Raw genomic sequence first — 19,553 nt, forward strand, 5'->3', positions numbered from 1 at the left:
TCACTCCTCTCTTCCTCTTGTACCTTCAGATGCATGTCCTGAAAAGAGATTTCTCTCTTTTCCTCCCCATCTGCTCCTGATGTGCTGGTATCAGTGGTATGTGAGTGTGTTGAAGTGGCCTAGGAAGGGGAATGTGCAGGGACATAACACATATGAAGTTTTCCTACTACAATGCGAGGAAGGGAGTTGAGGGCCCGATGGGAATGAGATGACATGGCTTGTGATAGTTCTGAGGGTACCTGTGGTGCAACTATCATTGGCGGAATTGAATGATGTGAGGCAGAAGGCCAATGGGCAAAACCAAAAGTGGGCCTAGTGGGATTGGGCTCCCCACCATCGTGCTGTATGGGTTGTTGCTGAGGCAAGCATGGTTTTGGAATCTCCATGATACTTAGGTGAGGTGGAGGTGAATTCTGAGAGGCATGGGGGGTTGGAGGAGAAGGACCCCCAAGGTGTAGGTGTCCTGTATGTGTTAACTGGTTACTGGTTAAACTCTTTAGAATCTGTGTTAAAATGTATAGAGAATTTGATTTGTTTATTTTTGTTCTCTTTCCATGTCACATTATTTCTTCTGCCTTGACCTCTTTGGTTTCCTCAAGATCCTTTGCTAAAGAAACTCATCTTATGCTGTATTCAAGAAGAAATTTGTTATGAAGCAGTTTACCTCAAAGCACAAGATATGCAATCAACAAACCATAGATCTCTATGGTATCATGTTCAACACAAATGCTTGGTTGTTTTGATAACACACGCACAGGGGACAAAGGAGTTGCATGAGGGAGGAGATTTTTCATACATACAAAAAGAAACAATGCTATTCATAACCATATGCTGTAGCAACGTTGCAGGATCTGTACCCCTCGCCCCCAAGGATTAGGAGGCAAAACTGCGTCCCATACGGATCTGCCATGGATCCTCCGGTGGAATCGCTTATCTGGAAAGGATCGACTGCAGCTCCATGGAGGTTCTGGCATGTATCCGCTGTAGATCGCGAGCGGATCCGAGAGAAGGCGGACGCTCACATGGTTCCACGGAGTTTTTTTTGTTTTTCTTTTTGGAAATTTCGAACTATTATGTGAGGAATTATGCTTTCCGAATACTCCCAACTTCCAAGGTGCCCCTTGATGCTTCCTAGACGCTTCCTAGATGCTCCCTAATATTAATGTTAAATTCTTAAAGTAAAAGGATGAAAATGAAAGATAAAGGGTTGCATCCTTTACTTAAATTTTTAACACAGACTACAAACACCATATACTATACAAGTATTACCTGTATACTTAAAAAATATTAATTTGAATCATACCCTAAGTTACTAAGTCCCGATGCATGTTACATGATGGACACATATAAAATAATCTAGAAGCCTTTGCTTAAAAATGAAGAGGTAATGTTGTTAGATAATGGACACCACCACAACTAGATAATTCCTAAAACGTTGATTTCTAATAATACATACTTAGATATCATTTTTTGGGATTGAATTGCGTTAAGTAATTCATTCATCTATGACCATTTCCATGAGAGGTAGTCGTAACTGACTAATTTCTCATGATTTTTGAATAGTCCACTTAGCACTCATTTCGTTGGACACTGGAGGTATGAGTTGCATATTAACGCTGAATGTGGTTAATGTTTGTGGGCTCCACTAATTCAAGTCGGCTCCTCTTAAATAACATGCTTATTCATTAAAATAAACCTTTGTCGGCTTCAAGCCCAAGATTTCTCCACACGTAACAATTCGATCCATTATATATATATATATATGTATACAATGTTAAGATCATTTTGGAGAGAATACAGATCAACTCAGTGAAGATTTCAGAGAGAAGGCATAAATGCCGCAAGGAGTCTGAGAAGGACATTGAAGAATAAATTTGGGCAAAGTTTTGTATTGGGTTATTCTTCCTTTTTGGATTACAGGAACAATGAACAATCATCACTACAACTCGTTTTGCTGCACAGTAAGAAGCTCAGAATTGTTGACAGTCACCTAAAGAAGCTCGGTTATCTGTGGTCAGTTCAAGAATCGGATTTGTAGAAGAAGGAACAAAATCTTGACCTTTCCTTGCCTGTCCTCTACCTTGACTCTGAGAAAGCAAGCAAACTCAGACTGTTAGCCTGTGATCACATACACTTTTGGTGGCTTGGATTATAGCTCTCATAACCCTGTGACAGCTTAAAAGCTCGGACAACTGCCTAACCTCGGACCTGTAGCACCTCGGACCATACTAAAATCTGTGGACAACTTCTCCTGTAAAAGACTCAAACCTGTGACAACCACCTTGACATTTGTGAAGCTTGGATCTGCACCTGAAAAAAGGAGGTTCGAATTACTGTTATATAAAAGGCTCGGACCAGAGATGTGAGGAACAGACCTATGGTAAAATTGTGGTAACAGGACATAAGCCTCAGACTCAGATTGCAGACCTTGCTGAAGGCTTGAATTTTGAAGGACAACCATCTAATTTGTGGACAGTGAGAGCAACATTTAACCTTCAGATCTGTTGTGACAAATTGGTGGACAAACCTTGTTGAAAATTCAGAATTAGAAGCTTGAACTGTGAGCTCGGATCACAAGACTAATATACTTCAGACCTCTTTGGAACTAAGTTTGGGCTATCCTTTGATGACCTTTGGAGCAGTCTTGTAGATGGATCAGATTTAAAAAGGAGAACCATCAAATATCTCTGAAGATTTTTTTGAAGACTTACTAAAGGGAAGTCTTGGAACAAACTGAAAGGAATCTTGAAGAACACCTTGAATCTTAAAGAACACCTTGGATAATATCTTGGAGCAGCTTATTCTAGACAGCTGGAGCAATGAAGACATTGTAAAGCACTTGAAGAATTGTTTGGTGCATACCTTGAGGCTTAGTGCAGCCTATTGAAGACATCTTGAGAAGCTTTAGCTGATCTTGGAGATATTATTGGAGCCCATGATGCATGAAGCCATCGTGAGGTAACCTTGGAGAATTTTGTTTGGGTAACATGAAGAGTTGTGGAGACACCTTCATGAGAAGACAAAGTTGTCATTGATGAGCTAAGTGCCTTGGAGATTGTTTGAAGGCATTGTTGAAGGTAAAGATTTTGTCAAGGCTTATTGCAGAAGATAGTGAGAGCCTTGGAGAATCATTAAACTTATCTTGACGAATTGAAGTTGTGGGTTGGAGCCCTAGAGGATAGGAGTCCTCAAGAAGACCAAGTTGGAGCCTGTACCAGTGATAGGTTTGGAGCCCTAGAGGTTGGGGCCTCATAGAGACAAGGTTAGAGCCTTGGGAAGATAGGGTTGAAGCCTTAGAGGTTGGAGCCTCGTGAAGTCCAAGTCGGTGCTTGGCAAAGTACAGGTTGGAGCCTGGTGGATTGGAGATTGTGGTTTCATCTAGGGTTGGAGCCCTACACTATATTGTACTTGATTTATTGTAAAGAAGAGGATTGGAGTTTTGTTATTTCTAATCAATAAAATTATTTATTCTATCTTGTTCATTTTGTGTTTTAATTATAAGTGATCTTAACTGGCAAAAATAACAATTGAAAAGAAACACTGATTCACCCCCCCTCTATTTATTTCCCACAATTGGTATCAGAGCCAGTACCTTTACTCAAATCCTAATAGCTTGAAGGTAGATCCTTAGAACACAAATGGAAATGCCAAGGAAGAAAGCCTCCAATCCTTCTAAAGATGTCTCTTCTTCAACTATGAAAGCAAAAGATAATCAAATTGGGAAAGCTCCATTGTTCAATGGAAACTTTGATATATGGAAGGCGAGATTTAAGAATTTTTTAATGGCTCAAGGCTTCGAAGTCTGGGAATCAGTGATCACTGAAAGCACGATGGAAGAAGAATCCAAGGAATATAATGCAAGAGTGATAAAAGCAATCTTGAGTGGGCTGCTAGATCCTATAAAGGCCAAAATAGAAAAAATGTTCATCGACAAAAGATATGTGGCACAAACTATAAGATCTTCACTCAAAAGGAGCATTGACCATGATCGCTAATCAAGAAGATGATGGAAAGCAAGAAGAACATCCAGAACCCGTTAAGGAAGCTGAAAACAAGAGTAGAGACACCAAGGCCAAGGAAGACCTAGAAGATGAAAATGATGAAGAAGTCCTCATAGAAAATCTCAAGGAAAAACTTTTTAGCTTCCCTAGAAGAGATAAGCAATTTGAAAAAGGAAAATGAGGAGCTCAAGAAGCAATCACAAGATGGTGACCATGACCTTGATAAGACAAGGAAGGAAGTTGACCTATTCAAGCTTCAAGTACAAGAAAGAGCTGAGGAGCTCACCAAGCTAAAAGAGGAATTTCATCAAAACAAGAAAGTGCATCATGAAGTCGTCATATCCATGTTAAATCAATTGGATAAAACAATGAAAAGGGAAGACACTTTGTCAAGCCATCTTGAACAAAGACACGATGACTTGAACACACTTGAAGCGAAAATTGGTCAATACAAGGAAGAGGTCTCCTCCCTTAAATCTCAACTAGAAGAAATAAAGAAACAAGCACAAGGAGCTAAAAGGGTGATGGAAGTTTTGACTCTCCTGGAAGCACAAGTTGATGCAGCAGAAAAGGAAAGAAATACCATGACATGCCAACTAGAAGAAAAGGATGATGACATCACCAAATTATGATCAGAAATAACCTCACTTAAGGCCCAATCACGTGAAGCAACCAAAATAAAGGAAGAAATGGAGAACCATCTAGCAAAGAAGGACGAAGAATGCAAGATGTTGAAAGAAGAAATTAATCTCCTAAGAAAAGAAGTTGATCATTTGAATAAGACTCTAAAGAGCTCTCAAAACCTAGATGACATCCTAAGTCATCAAAGATCTCTTGATAAATCACGTCTTGGTTATGCAGGTGAACCCTTAAACAAGAATGGTGCGGATGTGGAGAAGCTTGGAAGAAATGTCGATGCACCCAATTCCAGCAAAAGCAAGGAGAAGAGTCAAGATCACATTGGAAGAAACCCTATTCTAAGAAGATATGTAGATGGTGTCAAGAATGCAAGAGGCAATAAATTTGATCAAAGGATCCCAAGACAGAATGACTTTAGAAGTACATCAAGGCAATCTCCATCCTCTAGGTACCAAAGTATATTTTTTGGTTATTGCTATTCTTGTACAAATTTTGGGCATATGGCAAAGGATTGTAGGGCATATCACAAGGACAAATATAATGGTCCCCATCAGTCTCCTAGAAGCAACTTTGCAAGAAGAAGTCATGATTCCTCATTGATGAACAAGATGGAGTGCTTCAAATGTCATAACATTGGACATATGGCTCGTGATTGTAACTTGACTTGGGTCCCTAAACAAGCTAAAAACATGACTACCAAGCAAGAAAAGAAAGTTACACAAGTATGGAGAAGGAAGCAAATTGGATCAGAAAGCCTCTTGAACACTCAAGACATCAACTCATGTTGTTGATCTAATGAGTACATCTTTGGCAGATATGATATTCCAAGTTTTGATGATGAAATTCTTCCAAGGAGGAGACCGTGCATACTGTTAGGGGGAGCTTCTGGTTCATGACTATTGTTGCAGAAGCCCTACGAAACCCTTGATGAGTCACACATGGATAATCATCACTTGATAGATCATCTCTTGGGAGTAATTCCATTGACGAAGATCATGATATTGTGTCTTCACTACACATCCATTGTTGAAGATGTCTTCCACTTGATCACAAGGCAACAATCTTTCTTGTCTAAAGCAAAAAAGAATAGCTAGAGGAGTTTATGTAGGCAGGGGGAGTTGGTTGATCATCTACCTCATCCATTTCCATGAAGGCATGTAGAGGCTTAGGGGGAGCAAGTACATTAAAGAAAATCATAATGACAGAGGGAGTTGCAAAGAGCAACATAACAAGAAGGAACACCATCACAGGGGGAGCAACATATCTATCACGGGGAACTATCATTGATGAAGAAAATACAATGGAGCAGCATATCAAGAAGCAACTTGATAGGGTAAGTCCCAAATTACAAGCACCATATACTATACAAGTATTACCTATACACTTAAAAATATTAATTTGAACCGTACCCTAAGTTACTAAGTCCCAACACACGTTACATGATGGACGCATATAAAATACCCTAGAAGCCTTTGCTTAAAAATGAAGAGGTAATGTTGTTAGATAATGGGCCCCACCACAACTAAATAATTCCTAAAATGCTGATTTCTAACAATACATATTTAAACAAATTACACTTTGGATGCTGGAGGTATGAGTTTAATGCTGAACGTGGTTAATGTTTGTGGGCTTCACTAATTCAAGTCAGCTCCTCTTAAATAATGTGCTTATTCATTAAAATAAACCTTTGTCGGCTTTAAGCACAGGATTGCTCCACACGTAACAATTCGATCCATTATATATATATATATATATATTATATATATTCAATGTGAAGATCATTTTGAAGAGAATACAGATCAACTCGGTGAAGATTTCAGAGAGAAAGCATATATGCAGCAAGGAGGCCGAGAAGGACGTTGAAGAATAAGTCCAGGAAAAGTTTTGTATTGGCTTATTCTTCCTTCTCGGACTACAGGAACAGTGAACAGTCATCACCACAACTCATTTTTGCTGGACAACAACTCGTTTTGCTGGACAGTAAGAAGCTCAGAATTGTTGACAGTCACCTGAAGAAGCTCGGTTATCTGTTCTCAGTTCAAGACTCAGACCTGTAGAAGAAGGAACATAACCTCGACCTTTCCTTGCCTGTCCTCTACCTCGGCTCTGAGAAAGCAAGCAAACTCAAACTATTAGCCTGTGATCACATACACTTTTGGTGGCTCGGATTGTAGCTCTCATAACCCTGTGACAACTTAAAAGCTCAGACAGCTGCCTAACCTCAGACCTGTAGCACCTCAGACCATACTAAAATCTGTGGACAACTTCTCCTGTAGAAGCCTCAAACCTGTGATAGCCACCTTGACATTTGTGAATCTCAGATCTGCACCTGAAAAAGGGAGGCTCGGATCACTGTTATATAAAAGGCTTGGACCAGAGATGTGAGGAAGCTTCGAACCAGTGAACAAGTGATTGGAAGCTCAGACCTATGGTAAAACTGTGGTAACAAGACATAAGCCTCAGACTCAGATTGCAGACCTTGCTGAAGGCTCATATTTTGAAGGACAACCATGTAATTTCTGGACAGTGAGAACAGCATTTAACCTTCAGACCTGTGACAAATTGGTGGACAAACCTTGTTGAAAATTCAGAATTAGAGGCTTGAACTGTGAGCTCGGATCACAAGACTACTTCAGACCTCTTTGGAACTAAGTTTGGGCTATCCTTTGATGACCTTCGGAGCGGTCTTGTAGATGAATCAGATTTAAAAAGAGAACCATTAAACATCTCTGAAGAATTTTTTGAAGACTTACTGAAGGGAGCAATCTTGGAACAAGCTGAAAGGAATATTGAAGAACACCTTGAATCTTGAAGAACACCTTGGATAATATTTTGGAGCAGCTCATTCTAGACAGCTGGAGCATTGAAGACATTGTAAAGCACTTGAAGAATTTTTTGGTGCAGACCTTGAGGCTTAGTGCAGCCTATTGAAGACATCTTGAGAAGCTTTAGCTGATCTTGGAGATATTATTGGAGACCATGATGCAAGCCATCATGAGGTAACCTTGGAGATTTTTGTTTGGGTAACATGAAGAGTTGTGGTTACACATTCATGAGAAGACAAAGTTGTCATTGATGAGCTAAGTGTTGATTTGTGGTAGCATCGGATGTGCTCTAGCCATGAAAATTGGTGGAGAGGCTAAAGCACATGAGATCTCCAAGACCCATAAATGGTTTGGGGAAATTCCACCAGGTTGGAGAGATATTAAAATAATTAATATTTTTAATGGAGTCCCTAACTCTAAACTTAGGAAAATTAAAATATTAATGGGTATTAATATACAACTGGGTGAGAATGTTCTAAATGACATGGATCAAGCCAAATCTAATCTTAGCTGTTCATTATTAATCTCGACCGTTGAAGACTCAACAGGAGAAGTGTAAGAGGAGGCGTGAGGGTTAGTTGGAAATACACCAAGATTGATCAGTTAGTTCGATTTTTTGGACCGGGGTTTGCTGAGAAAATATGAACAAGTGATTTGAGTTGTAGCGAGGGGTAGCAAGTACATAGTAGAGAGGCAGAGATAGTGCTAGAGGGTTAGCGCAGTGACTGAAGAGGCTATGCAGAGGCAGCAGGAGCCACCCAGAGGCAGCGAGAGACTGCGCAGAGGCTAAGGGGCCTGCGTGGGTGACGTAGAAAGCCAAAGAGATGACACAGAGAGGCTAAACGCTGACGTAGAGGGTTCCAGAGCTACGCAGAGGCTAGTAGGGCTGACACAGAGCCTCAGAGAAACGCCGAAAGGATTTTCGTGGGGCAAACTAGTGTTGAGAAGCTGAATATCTGCTTTCGAGAAGAGGTATTACTGTCATGTAGAAATCTCTGTTGGGTGAGCCAGAGTGGCAGCCTAGTTGTACTCAAGAGAGCTGCTTAATAATAAAACCCTCAGAACTGCTGCACGGGTTTTTCCCACATTGGGTTTTTTCGAGGACAATTGTCCAAAAATAACGGTGTCCATTGTGTGTTTGTCTATTATTTTAGTTGATGATCTGTATATGAGTTGAGGTTGCATTTGTGTTTATTTTCAGTAGTTATATGAATAAATAACTTGTTAAGGAATAAACAAGTAGGTGAAATAAACCAGATAATGCAGTAGGAATTTCTGATGTGTCAGACTTAGAAATTTCAACACTAAGTGCCTTAGAGATTGTTTGAAGGCATTGTTGAAGGTAAAGATTTTGTCAGGGCTTATTACAAAAGATAGTGAGAGCCTTGGAGAATCATTAAACTTATCTTGACGAATTGAAGCTGTGGGTTGAAGCCGTAGAGGATAGGAGTCCTCAAGAAGACCAGGTTGGAGTCTGTACCAGTGATAGGGTTGGAGCCTTAGAGGTTTGCCTCTCATAGAGACAATGTTGGAGCCTTAGGAAGATAGGGTTGGAGCCCTGGAGGTTGGAGCCTCGTGAAGTCCAAGTCGGTGCTTCACAAAGTACAGGTTGGAGCCTGGTGGATTGGAGATTAGTGTCTTCAGCTAGGGTTGGAGCCCTACACTATATTGTACCTGATTTATTGTAAAGAAGAGGATTGGAGTCCTCGTTATTTCTAATTAATAAATCATTTATTCTATCGTTGTTCATTTTGTGTTCTAATTATAAGTGATCTTAATTGGTAAAAATAACAATTGAAAAGAAATACTGATTCACTCCCCCTCAATATTTCCAACTTGTTGCCCATGTTGTTGTACTACTACTGGTTCCTCTAACCATGCTGGTGACTCCTGTATGATGGGAAGCTCAGATTCCACCCTCCACTTAGACAATACATAATATTGTCGAAGGAAATGGCATCCACATTTGATGTTATTTCCATTTGCTTCATCCATAGTTGGAGATTGTAATGGACATACTCCAAGACATTAAGGTATGAGAACTCTAACCTGTAAGAGTGTCATAAAAAAATTAATGAGTCTTGACTCTTGAGGGTCATAAAATGATAAATTACAATAAATGTAATTGCTCTGTTGATATTCAAAGTTATAATAAATTACAATAAATGTAATTGCTTTGTTGAAGTTCAAAGTTATAACCCGTTGCACTTCTTTGAGTGTATTTTCTTAGATACACTCCAATTGCGCTCAATGCTCACACCTTGAAGTGCTACAGGTATGACTAAGGATTCTAATGACAACTTTCTGCAAATTTGGTGCCTTAGCACCATAGTTTTGCCACCGAACATCTACAACAAAATAAACAAAAGTTAAAACATAATTAACCTTTCAAATAAAATGTAATTGAATTTAAAAAATCTAGAGTTCTAAATTAGTAAATTCTAACGAGTCATGAATTGTCACTTACGTGGCATCAAGGTGGTCCTTTCATGAATAACATTATCAAAGCCAAATAGTCCAGATTCATCCCAATTCCTCTCTATCTTACAATTAATTGTTTTATGAATCTCGGGATTAGGTACCATCTTATGAAGACAAGTATGGAGCCCTTCCATCACATCGCCATCAAAATCAATGTTGCGTTTGTAGGAAAATGCGAGTTTGAGGTAAAGTGCTGCTACATGAATGGGTTGATTAAGCATCCTTGCCCACTGACTACCAATCACAACCCATAACATCATTTATTTATTAAACCTAGGGGTACCCTTGTCCACATAATAAGCTCGAATAGTCTCCTTGGCCTTATCCATGGCCTCATACAAATAAGTCACTATAGGCTTATCACTATCTACCAATCTCAGAACCTTTACTAAAGGTTCACTAACTGAGCACACTTCTTCTACTCCTTGCCAAAAGGAGTCAATGTAAACCAATTTAGCAATGGCTCTCCCATCCTTTCCGTTGTTGTATTTACAATCATGCCACTCATCACAAACAAACATTTGCTTCAATTTAAACTCACTTTGAAGTAAAGATTGAAGAGTAATGAAGTTGGTGGCAAAACATGTGATTGTGGGACACCGCAACTCCTTGTTTCTGGTGTATCTCCTCATGAGGCTAAGAACAAAAGCATGGTTATATAAGAACTTGGGTATGCTCCTAGCCATATCAATCACCCCCTTGATGAAGAGAGTTTCTCCATATTCTCAAGCATCAAATCGTTGCAATGTGCAGCGCATTGAGTCCAGAGCAATGAGCGGTGCCTGTCCATAAGCATCCTACCAATAACCACATAATTAGTTGCATCGTCTATTATTGTTTGCACCACATTATGCAAAGCAATCTCCCAGAGGAACCATCTAACAACTCACATATCAATGCTGCACCTTTTATGTGCTAATGCATCCATTGTTTTAATAAACATGGTACCTTTAAGACAATGCCCTAAGAAATATAGAAGGGTCCTACCATTCCTGTCTGTCTATCGATTAGACATCATTGTGCATCTAGAGACCTCCCATGATTGTTTCAACTTTGCTAATCTAGAGTTGATGTTCTTCTTTTCTGCTTGAAGGATTGGCCCCCATGACTCGTCATATATAATGCTTTTTTACCCTGGGCCCAAAAGAATAATAGCATCACACATTGGTTGCCAAACTGGATTGTTTTTGCTGATGTTGAGAGGTAAGACACTCTAGAAAAGATGACACCTTGTAACCCTCACTTGCTTCTTGCTTCTCCCTTTTTTTTAATCACTGACTTGTTGAAGGTTGTGCTCCAACTCTGTTTCGTGGAACAAAAAATGATGACCTCTTAGTAGGTGACGTTGTGGAGCCCCTCCCACTACCCTCAAACTCAGAGGTAGATAGCGTTGAAGTGTTGAAAAATCCATAGAGATGGTAGTTAAATGATTTCCCTTTATTAATGACATTATCTTGTGATGTTTTTTTATTATCATTAGTTCTTCCGATTTATCTTTTCGTATTATCAAGACTAATGCCAAGCAACAAATAAAATAGTACACAAGATGTAGGCACGCTGCCAGGGAAAAAACCCACTCTAGGGGAAAACCCAGTCAAAAATTCTTCCTTCAGTAGATTCAAGATGAGACGACCAAGACCCTTACAAACTAGACTAGACTCCCTCCATAAAGTCATCCTTCATCTCTGTGTTTGATCCATGTCACTGTGTGAGCACTGAGTCCTTGTCATTGAGAGGGTATCGAATCCTTGTTTCTGTGACAGAATTGAAACCTTATCACTATCATAGCATCCAAACCTTGTACTGAACCTTAATTCACTGAGATAGTATCGAGATCTTCACCACACCGAGACCTGTGATAACATGACACCGAAATCTTTTACCAAGACTTTGGTAAGACTTCATCTTTGCGGTTTATATTGAAATATAATAGCATTGAGATAGTAGTGAGATTGTAGTAACATCGAAAAACTTCACTTTGATAATCGAAACTTCATCACCGCAAACTTCTCTGAAAATGTGAGTTTCCGAGTTAGCGTACTGCGAAGTTCCCAGGCTTGTATATATAGTGGTATGTCCATCATAAATGAGCCAACATGAAACATGAAGAGGTATGTCTTTGTTTTTAGGCTGACATGAGTTCACTTGATAATTATTCCTTTGAGGCTGATTTGAAGACTTTGATGAAGAGGCCGAGTTGATGACTTCTTGAAGAGGATGACTTGATGGAGGAGTCTTTGACCAAACAATAAATGATATTGACAATAACTTAAAGCCTACAATGGAGGCTTGGCCTATAATTGACCCAAGCAAGAACCCCATGCTTTAATAAGTCAATTCAATTTAATAATAAAATTCTTCTCACTTTCTTTTGACAAATATATTAAATTTTGACTTCAAGTACAATTATGAAGACCAAACCTAGTTATATTCTCCAACATGAAGATCTACCTGGACATTCGACCTTGTTTGCAACTGCCTCTTCTCCCTTTTTGCCCTTTTCATAAATTGCATCATGTTTAGGCCTCATAACCTCTAGGATAGTTGAAGGACAAAGCCCAACATCATGCCCAGGATTTTAGCCAGATGGTATTTCAAGTGGCAAATCCCTCTTGTCATATGCAGCTCACACAATTTACAATTCAGTATTTGCTGGTTTGCTCCATCTTCAGGTTCCCCATACTACCGAAATGGGTCCAAGACCTTTGGCATATTTGCAATGGAAATGGACAACTTCAAAATTCAATCCAAGGGCGCCAAAAACACAAAAATATGGCATTAAACCCCCACTACACAAAAAAATAACAACCTCATTTAAACGTCAATTTTTTTAGAAATTTAAATTAGATTACTTGCAATGAAAAATGGCAATAAGAGGGTCCATAAAAAAGTTGAAAACTAAAATCAAGCTTGCTGTCCAAATATGGAAAAAAACCCTGGTATTGTTTTATGGGCATGAAAATCATAGCAAATGAAAAAAAAGAAGGAAGACTTTGGTAAGCAAAAAGGCAAGCAAGCACATGCCTAAATGTATGTAAAAAATCATTAACATGAGGGTATTTAAGAACATACCTATGGATCGAAGATGAGAAGTTTGTCTGGCTGATTTGGCAAATGATCTTGAATCTTTGATCCATAAAAAAGAACTTTGTTGTTGATGATAATGGCTGTTTGGCCCTCAATCCCTCCTTGAAAATCACCACAAGATCTTCTCCTTTCTTCTCCAATAGCAGAAAAACCCAAAATGGGAAAAATATAACCCAAATATACCTTTAAAACCCTGCTGCCGCGCCTTCTCAGTGACTATTTGGGCCATGATGCGATTTTTTGTTGTTGAAAAATTAAGGGGGTGGAGGTAAAAAAAATGTTGGTTTCTTGAAAAACATGACTTTTTGCCAATTTTTATCAACACTGGTACTCGTACCTTAGGAACCATTAGCCTTATTGGTGTGTTCCTTCACATCTAACAGAGATTTTTCATCGTTGGCACCTAATTGAATGACTTTCTCCCAGCTGTTGACTTCAACTCATTTCGCAGTGGGAGGAGTGTACTATGGAGAGAAGTTGCAGGTTGCAGATTGGTAGGCATGGTCATTATTATATTTGCAGTTGAGTAGCAAATATACTATTCAGTTGACTCTATAGCCCATTGGACAAACACATATTGACAGGTCATTTCTCATTGACCAGTGGCACAATTTCAGAGAACATAGATTTAGTGGTTCTTGACATCTCCCATAGGGGGATATTGCCCCCTTGAATCGCCATTGTTAACCCCAGTAGCACTTATTGTTACTGAAGGGTTAAGGTCTAGAGAGACTTAGTCACACTGGTCAATTTCTAGATGCTTCACAGTATAGCTGTTGATTAGAGGAACTTGTATAATCAATTTCGTCAATTTTGAGGAAACTACTATTTTGGGCAGTTTTGCATTTTCGATATTCAAACCATTAGGGTTCCAATCATCAGATTTGATTACCTCCTCTTGACCTTGGTGAAAAAGTGATTCCAGTGGGACTATTTTCACTCAAATGCAAAATGACACTTTTTCCTCTACTTTTGTGCTTTTTTGTTATTATGGTCCATTATGTCATTTGGTCAAAAGTTGTACCTTTGTGCTCTTTTGCCTTTTGTGTGAAGATTGCCTTTTTAGGCATGTATATAATTAGTAAGTTTATATATTTGGTAATTGCAGATGTTGGTTGTGGTTCCTAGTTAGCAACTAAGGCGTGGTCTGAGCTTCTTTTGCATGGGAAAGTGAAGAGTTGAGTAACATCTTTTTCATTGGCTTCTGTCTTGAGCCGACACTTGGTGTGGATCTAAATCATATCTCTGGGTAAATTTTCAAGGATTATGACTTCAAAGTCATAAGTTGTGAAATAATTAAATTATTATTTAATTATCTCATAGAAAAGAAATCAAATAGTTTTAATGAGAAAATGGGAGCTTTTGATAAATGTCTTCATGAGTAGAGCTATAGGAAAAGCGAAATTTTTCTAATTCAATGAGATGTGAAAAGCAATTTTTGTTGATGTTTCCACTCAAGAAGTGAAACTAAGAAAGTAGATTTTGTGTTTTTACAAAAAAAATTGAATATGGATCAACTAGTTTTGAGCCATTGGATCAACTAGTCTGAGAGAGGAAAAGTTTCTTCCATATATGCATATTGGAGCACTGGTACAAGGGATGGACAATTTTTCATAGATTCTTTGGTAGTTGTGGAGATTTGCCCTTTCTATGTTCTAGTCTTTCAGACCACTACCTCCCCCACAAGCAAAGGAACTCACGACAACCTGTCACTTAGTACTCACTATGGTGCAACCAACTTCTTAGGTAATTTGTGATTTCATTCAATTATGTTTGAATCTAACTCTTTGAATATATTGGAGGCCATTGAATCAATTTTTTTGCAATGTGATGGTATATTGAAGTGCACTTGTTTTGAATTATTTCACTCGAGGCGCACATTCGTTTTTTGCATCTCTTTCAATTTCGTTGCTACTATTACTCTTAGAAATCTAATTTCACCCATTATAAATTTTATTCTCAAGAACTACTTCACATTTGGTTGCTTATCGACAAGTCAAAATTGAAGCTTTGTTTATGCCAATCAAATTGAAGTTTTATGTAGGAATATTAAGTGGATAATAGCATACATCATCTAGGGACACTCCCCAGAGATTGGAAAACATCAGTCTGAATGGAGAGACTTTCAACCATGATAGGGTTGACTATCTAAAAGTTTCATGCGGGTTTCAATACATAATGGCGTGATAACACCATCCTAGACTCAAGGACGAGAGGGTGCCACTCCCCATGGGCAGTGACCACCAGCCCGATGAATTGAGATGGAATAATTGGAAATATAGAAAGCGGTAAGTATGGGATATCATAGACACGCTACTACAATCAAAGCCTTCGCATAAGTGTCCTTCCTAGAACCCTAAGGCATCAGAGGAGGTCCCATCGGAATAGAGTCAAAGACGAACCTCCTAGGTGAAGTGAGGGAACAAGCATACAATCAAGATTGGTCAATCATCTAGATCGCCCCTTGATTCATATTAGCATGCCTAAAACAATAAGTGAAAGCACATGATTACAAAATGGTTAAAGTACCTACTGATGGATGACCCACCTTACTTCAAGAAGGAATGTTGGATGGGAGAGAGAAATATGACCAGAGCAAGAAGTGGAGAATTTTTGGCATCAAATCAGGCTGCTGACTGGCAACCCAATTCTATAGCCTTTGTCACTTGCACAAATAATCTTTTTGTAGCCTCAACCCATCCCCCCAATTGTCATTCTATATTATGACAACGAGGGACAAACATTGCCTCTTCTATTTTTGAACATCGTTTTGTACATAGTTGTAGAAGGCAACACCAATAACATCTTATAAATTAACACGTAAATTTGTAATGAATGACTCTTGTAAGGTTGCAAGTTGCACATGCATGGGGTTGCTTATAGCATAATGGTTCTCTTGTATTGTTGCTCCTCCAACTTAGATAGAATGTACATCTATGAAATATTTGGATTTTCAAATTTTTTGTGAAACATATTTGCGCCTAGAAATGTTATTGGAACATCATAGTCCACAACACACTATCAAAAAATAACACTACTTTCCTTTTACAACATATCCACCTTGTATTCTCTTCGGTATTCTGTTCCCCTATGTTGGGGATATGCTAGTATATATTTGCTCTCTTTTAATTGTTTTGTTTGAAAAGATATGTTTTAGGTTTTCAGTGGGTATCTTTTGCTTATCACCTCTCTTTTCAAATGTGAGTGCCAAAATTTGACTTGACGCCATCGTTTGACACAGCAAATTCCATTATTCTCATCAGGATTTGGTTATAGTTTGTGATTTGTTAATGTCCAGAATTACGGTTATCTTCCACTAATATTATTGTATATGCCTATAGATGTATGTGTTTATATGTTAACAGTTTCCTAGGCATTGCCATGTGAAGGATTCATGCATGTTGACATGATTTGAGCCTATCAGTCAACATCCTAAGACCATTTACAGGAAGGATAGGCTTCCAATTGGTTCCAGTTTGTGATTGGTTCACATCCAGAACTGTGGTTAATGTCCAGATCTCTGTTTATATGTTCAGTGTCGCAGACATTGCTGTGTGAAGGATTTAGACATGCTAACATGATTAGAGCTTACCACACAACATCCCAAAATTGTTTACAAGAAACATAAGACCCCAATTGGTTCTAGTCTTTGATTTGTTAATTTCCGGAACTGCGGTTAACTTCTACCAATATTGTTGTTTATGCCCATAAACATGTGTTATGTGTACATAGACATTGCTATGTGAGAGATTCAAGCTCAACATGATTGGAGTTCATCCTTCACCTTGTTAAAAGAGGTGATAGGCTTAACCTAGGCTATATGGTATTCTTTATTTTCTTTACTGCTATTAAATGTAGCTCAGTGCGTGTTGCTTATAGCGATATCTTGAAGGTTTCAAAATGAATTAATCTTGTTAACAAGAAGGAAATATTTGTTGCTGCAGGTGGATTCAATTTTGGACAAAGAAACATGTACAGTTGAAGACCTCTTTGCCGAGGAGGAAATTATTCAAGAGTGCAAGACTATCAACAATCGCCTTATTAATTTGTAATTTTTTGACACCTGATGTATAAATGGAAATATTTACTTGCTTTATTATAGTCACTTGGTATCTCTCTGTTTTGTAATGTCATTGATACATTATGTTGCTCAAATTCCATGTTAAACAGTACACATAAGACTGGAACAGCCACTGTCCCACTTTTGCCACCTGCAGCCCATGGAAGACACACAGCTAGGTATATAGGGTTTTTATCGATGCAGACTGACTTAAGCAACATGGATGCATGATGATTGGTATAGGAATGCTAATAACCACTCAAACCTCTCATTAGGTCCTTACACCATTGGTCAATATCCAATGGTTAGCCCATCCCATACAGGGGGATTGCATGCATTTGATTCCACCAGTGACCATATAACAATGTGCACAAGGTATATCACCTTAATGCAAACAGTCAGATTTTAAGATTTGCATATGTTAGGCATGGTCGATGCCCCGTAGTTAGATTTACTGTTAATTTGATATGTCATTGACAGGCATAATGTGACCATTAATAAGGCCCTGTGTCTAGCTGTAGGTGATCTGTAATTGGTTAGCATATGGCTGATGCAATTGATCAATAGGGATGCCCTTAAATTTTTAAATGCCAAAATTCAAAGTTTTTGTGTGCAGGTTTATTTAACTCAGTGTATTGTTTCTGGTAAATTACAGTGGTTTAATATTAACCAGTCTTGCTGTGTAATTGTCTTATCACTGTACTACTGCCAATTTCAGATTTTGCTGTGTAGTGATACGAGAAATTCAAAACAGAAAATTCATACATTTACACACTATAGAACATAAATATTTACCTTAGAAACTCAAATGGGAATTTTGGCATCAGAGAGGGGGCCTTGCTCAGCTCCAAGAAATCTCAGAGTAATGCAGATTACAACATAGGCTCAACTAGAGCTCTTCTTATTGTGAAAGTATCCCAAAACCAGCTATCTAAGGAAACTGATCAGATGTAGTTACTTGCTGGTAATATCAACTTTTGCATGCAGCGAAAAATGAGAAAAGCAATCACACAGCACACAAATATTTCTGCCCTTCTAGATCAGTTCATCATTTAAAATTATCTTCAGAACCTACAGAAACTATCTTACTGGGAAAAATGGCTCTGAGAATTAATCAAATGAATAACAAACCTGAAAATTACAGTTTACACGGAAATTGAGGCAGCTTGCTCTCAAATCCATATGGCTGTATGGAATCTGTATGGATGGCAGAACGGCCTGCTCTGTTGGGCTGTAAGGTTGCTATTTTCTTTGCTGCTAACTGGATGTTTGGCCTTTCTGAAGACTGGCTGGCTTCTCCTTGCTTTAACACTGCTGAAATCCTCGCCAATGGCTGAAAATCAGATCTCAGTTTTTCTCCTTAACTCATGTGACTCGTGAAATGAATGTTCTCTGTGTCTTTGTCCTTTTCCCTTTCTTTTGTAACTTTGACATGAGCCAAAAACCTCATATTCAATGGTGGAGATCTAACTGTGAGATCAAATGATTCTCTTTTAATTAAATTACTAAGTGACCCACTTTAGTCACTTTATTAATTAAAAATCATTTTCATAAAAAAAATGTTCACTTTATTAATTAGTTAATAAATTGAACTTCTGAAAAAACATAGGATACTCATAATGACGATTTCCATAAGTAGACACCCTCATGGAAATACCTGTCTAAGCTACAAACACTAACACTCCTTAGCGAGGAAGGTATTCGCCACCACCCCAAGCTTCTCCCAAAACCAGACGAACTTGCCCTTCACCAAGGGCTTGGTGAAAATGTTTGCCAACTGCTCCTTTGTAGAAATATATTGGAGCTTGATTGCTCTCCTCAGCACCATCTCTCCGATGAAGTGGTATTTGATCTCAATATGCTTTGACCTGTCATGAAACACAAGATTCTGTGAGAGTTTGCTACAACTCGGGTTATTGCAATTGATCACTGTCCGCTCAAGCTTATGACCAAACAATCTTGTGAGTAGCTTGCGAAGTCAAATGGCTTCACAAACAGCTAGACTGGGCGCCATGTACTTTGCCTCAGTGGAACTCAGTGCTACTGAGGTCTGCTCTCCGCTGAACCAAGAAATGACTGCGGACCCCGAATTGAAGCAACACCCAAAGATGCTCTTCCGATTTGTATCACTTCCTGCCTTAGTCTGAATTTGAGTACCCTTGCAACCTCACACCATTTCCACTAAGGTACTGCAATCCATATCCTTGTGTGCCTTGCAAATATCTAAGCACGTGCATTGCTGCAACCCAGTGAACCTCCCTCAGTTCTACCATGAATTGGCTTGCGATGTTAACAAGAAAGCTGATGTCTGGCTGAGTGTTGACCTGATACATCAGTGAGCCAATCAACTTCCTGTACTGTCTAGAGTCTATCATCTTTGAAATTGAGTAATCAATCTTCTTCAGCTTAGTCATCATCAGAGTGGCCATTGATCTGCTATCCTCCATCCTTAATCTCTTT

The 19,553-nt window shown here is 38.8% G+C and overlaps 1 protein-coding gene across 2 annotated transcripts in view; it reads left to right on the forward strand.

The window, feature by feature from the left end:
• Positions 1-19,553, forward strand: part of LOC149198647 (uncharacterized) — a 313,246-nt gene that overhangs the window by 13,404 nt on the left and 280,289 nt on the right. For both annotated transcript variants that reach the window (XM_089402093.1, XM_089402094.1), the window contains exon 2: positions 16,978-17,081. In XM_089402093.1, the coding sequence (XP_089258219.1) occupies positions 16,978-17,081 (104 nt within the window). The remainder of the gene's footprint in view (positions 1-16,977; positions 17,082-19,553) is intronic.

Source organism: Pinus tabuliformis, chromosome 2_1 (genome assembly GCF_031772625.1).
Source record: "Pinus tabuliformis cultivar Carrire ecotype Pingquan chromosome 2_1, CPIR1, whole genome shotgun sequence".
Lineage (NCBI taxonomy): Eukaryota > Viridiplantae > Streptophyta > Pinopsida > Pinales > Pinaceae > Pinus > Pinus tabuliformis.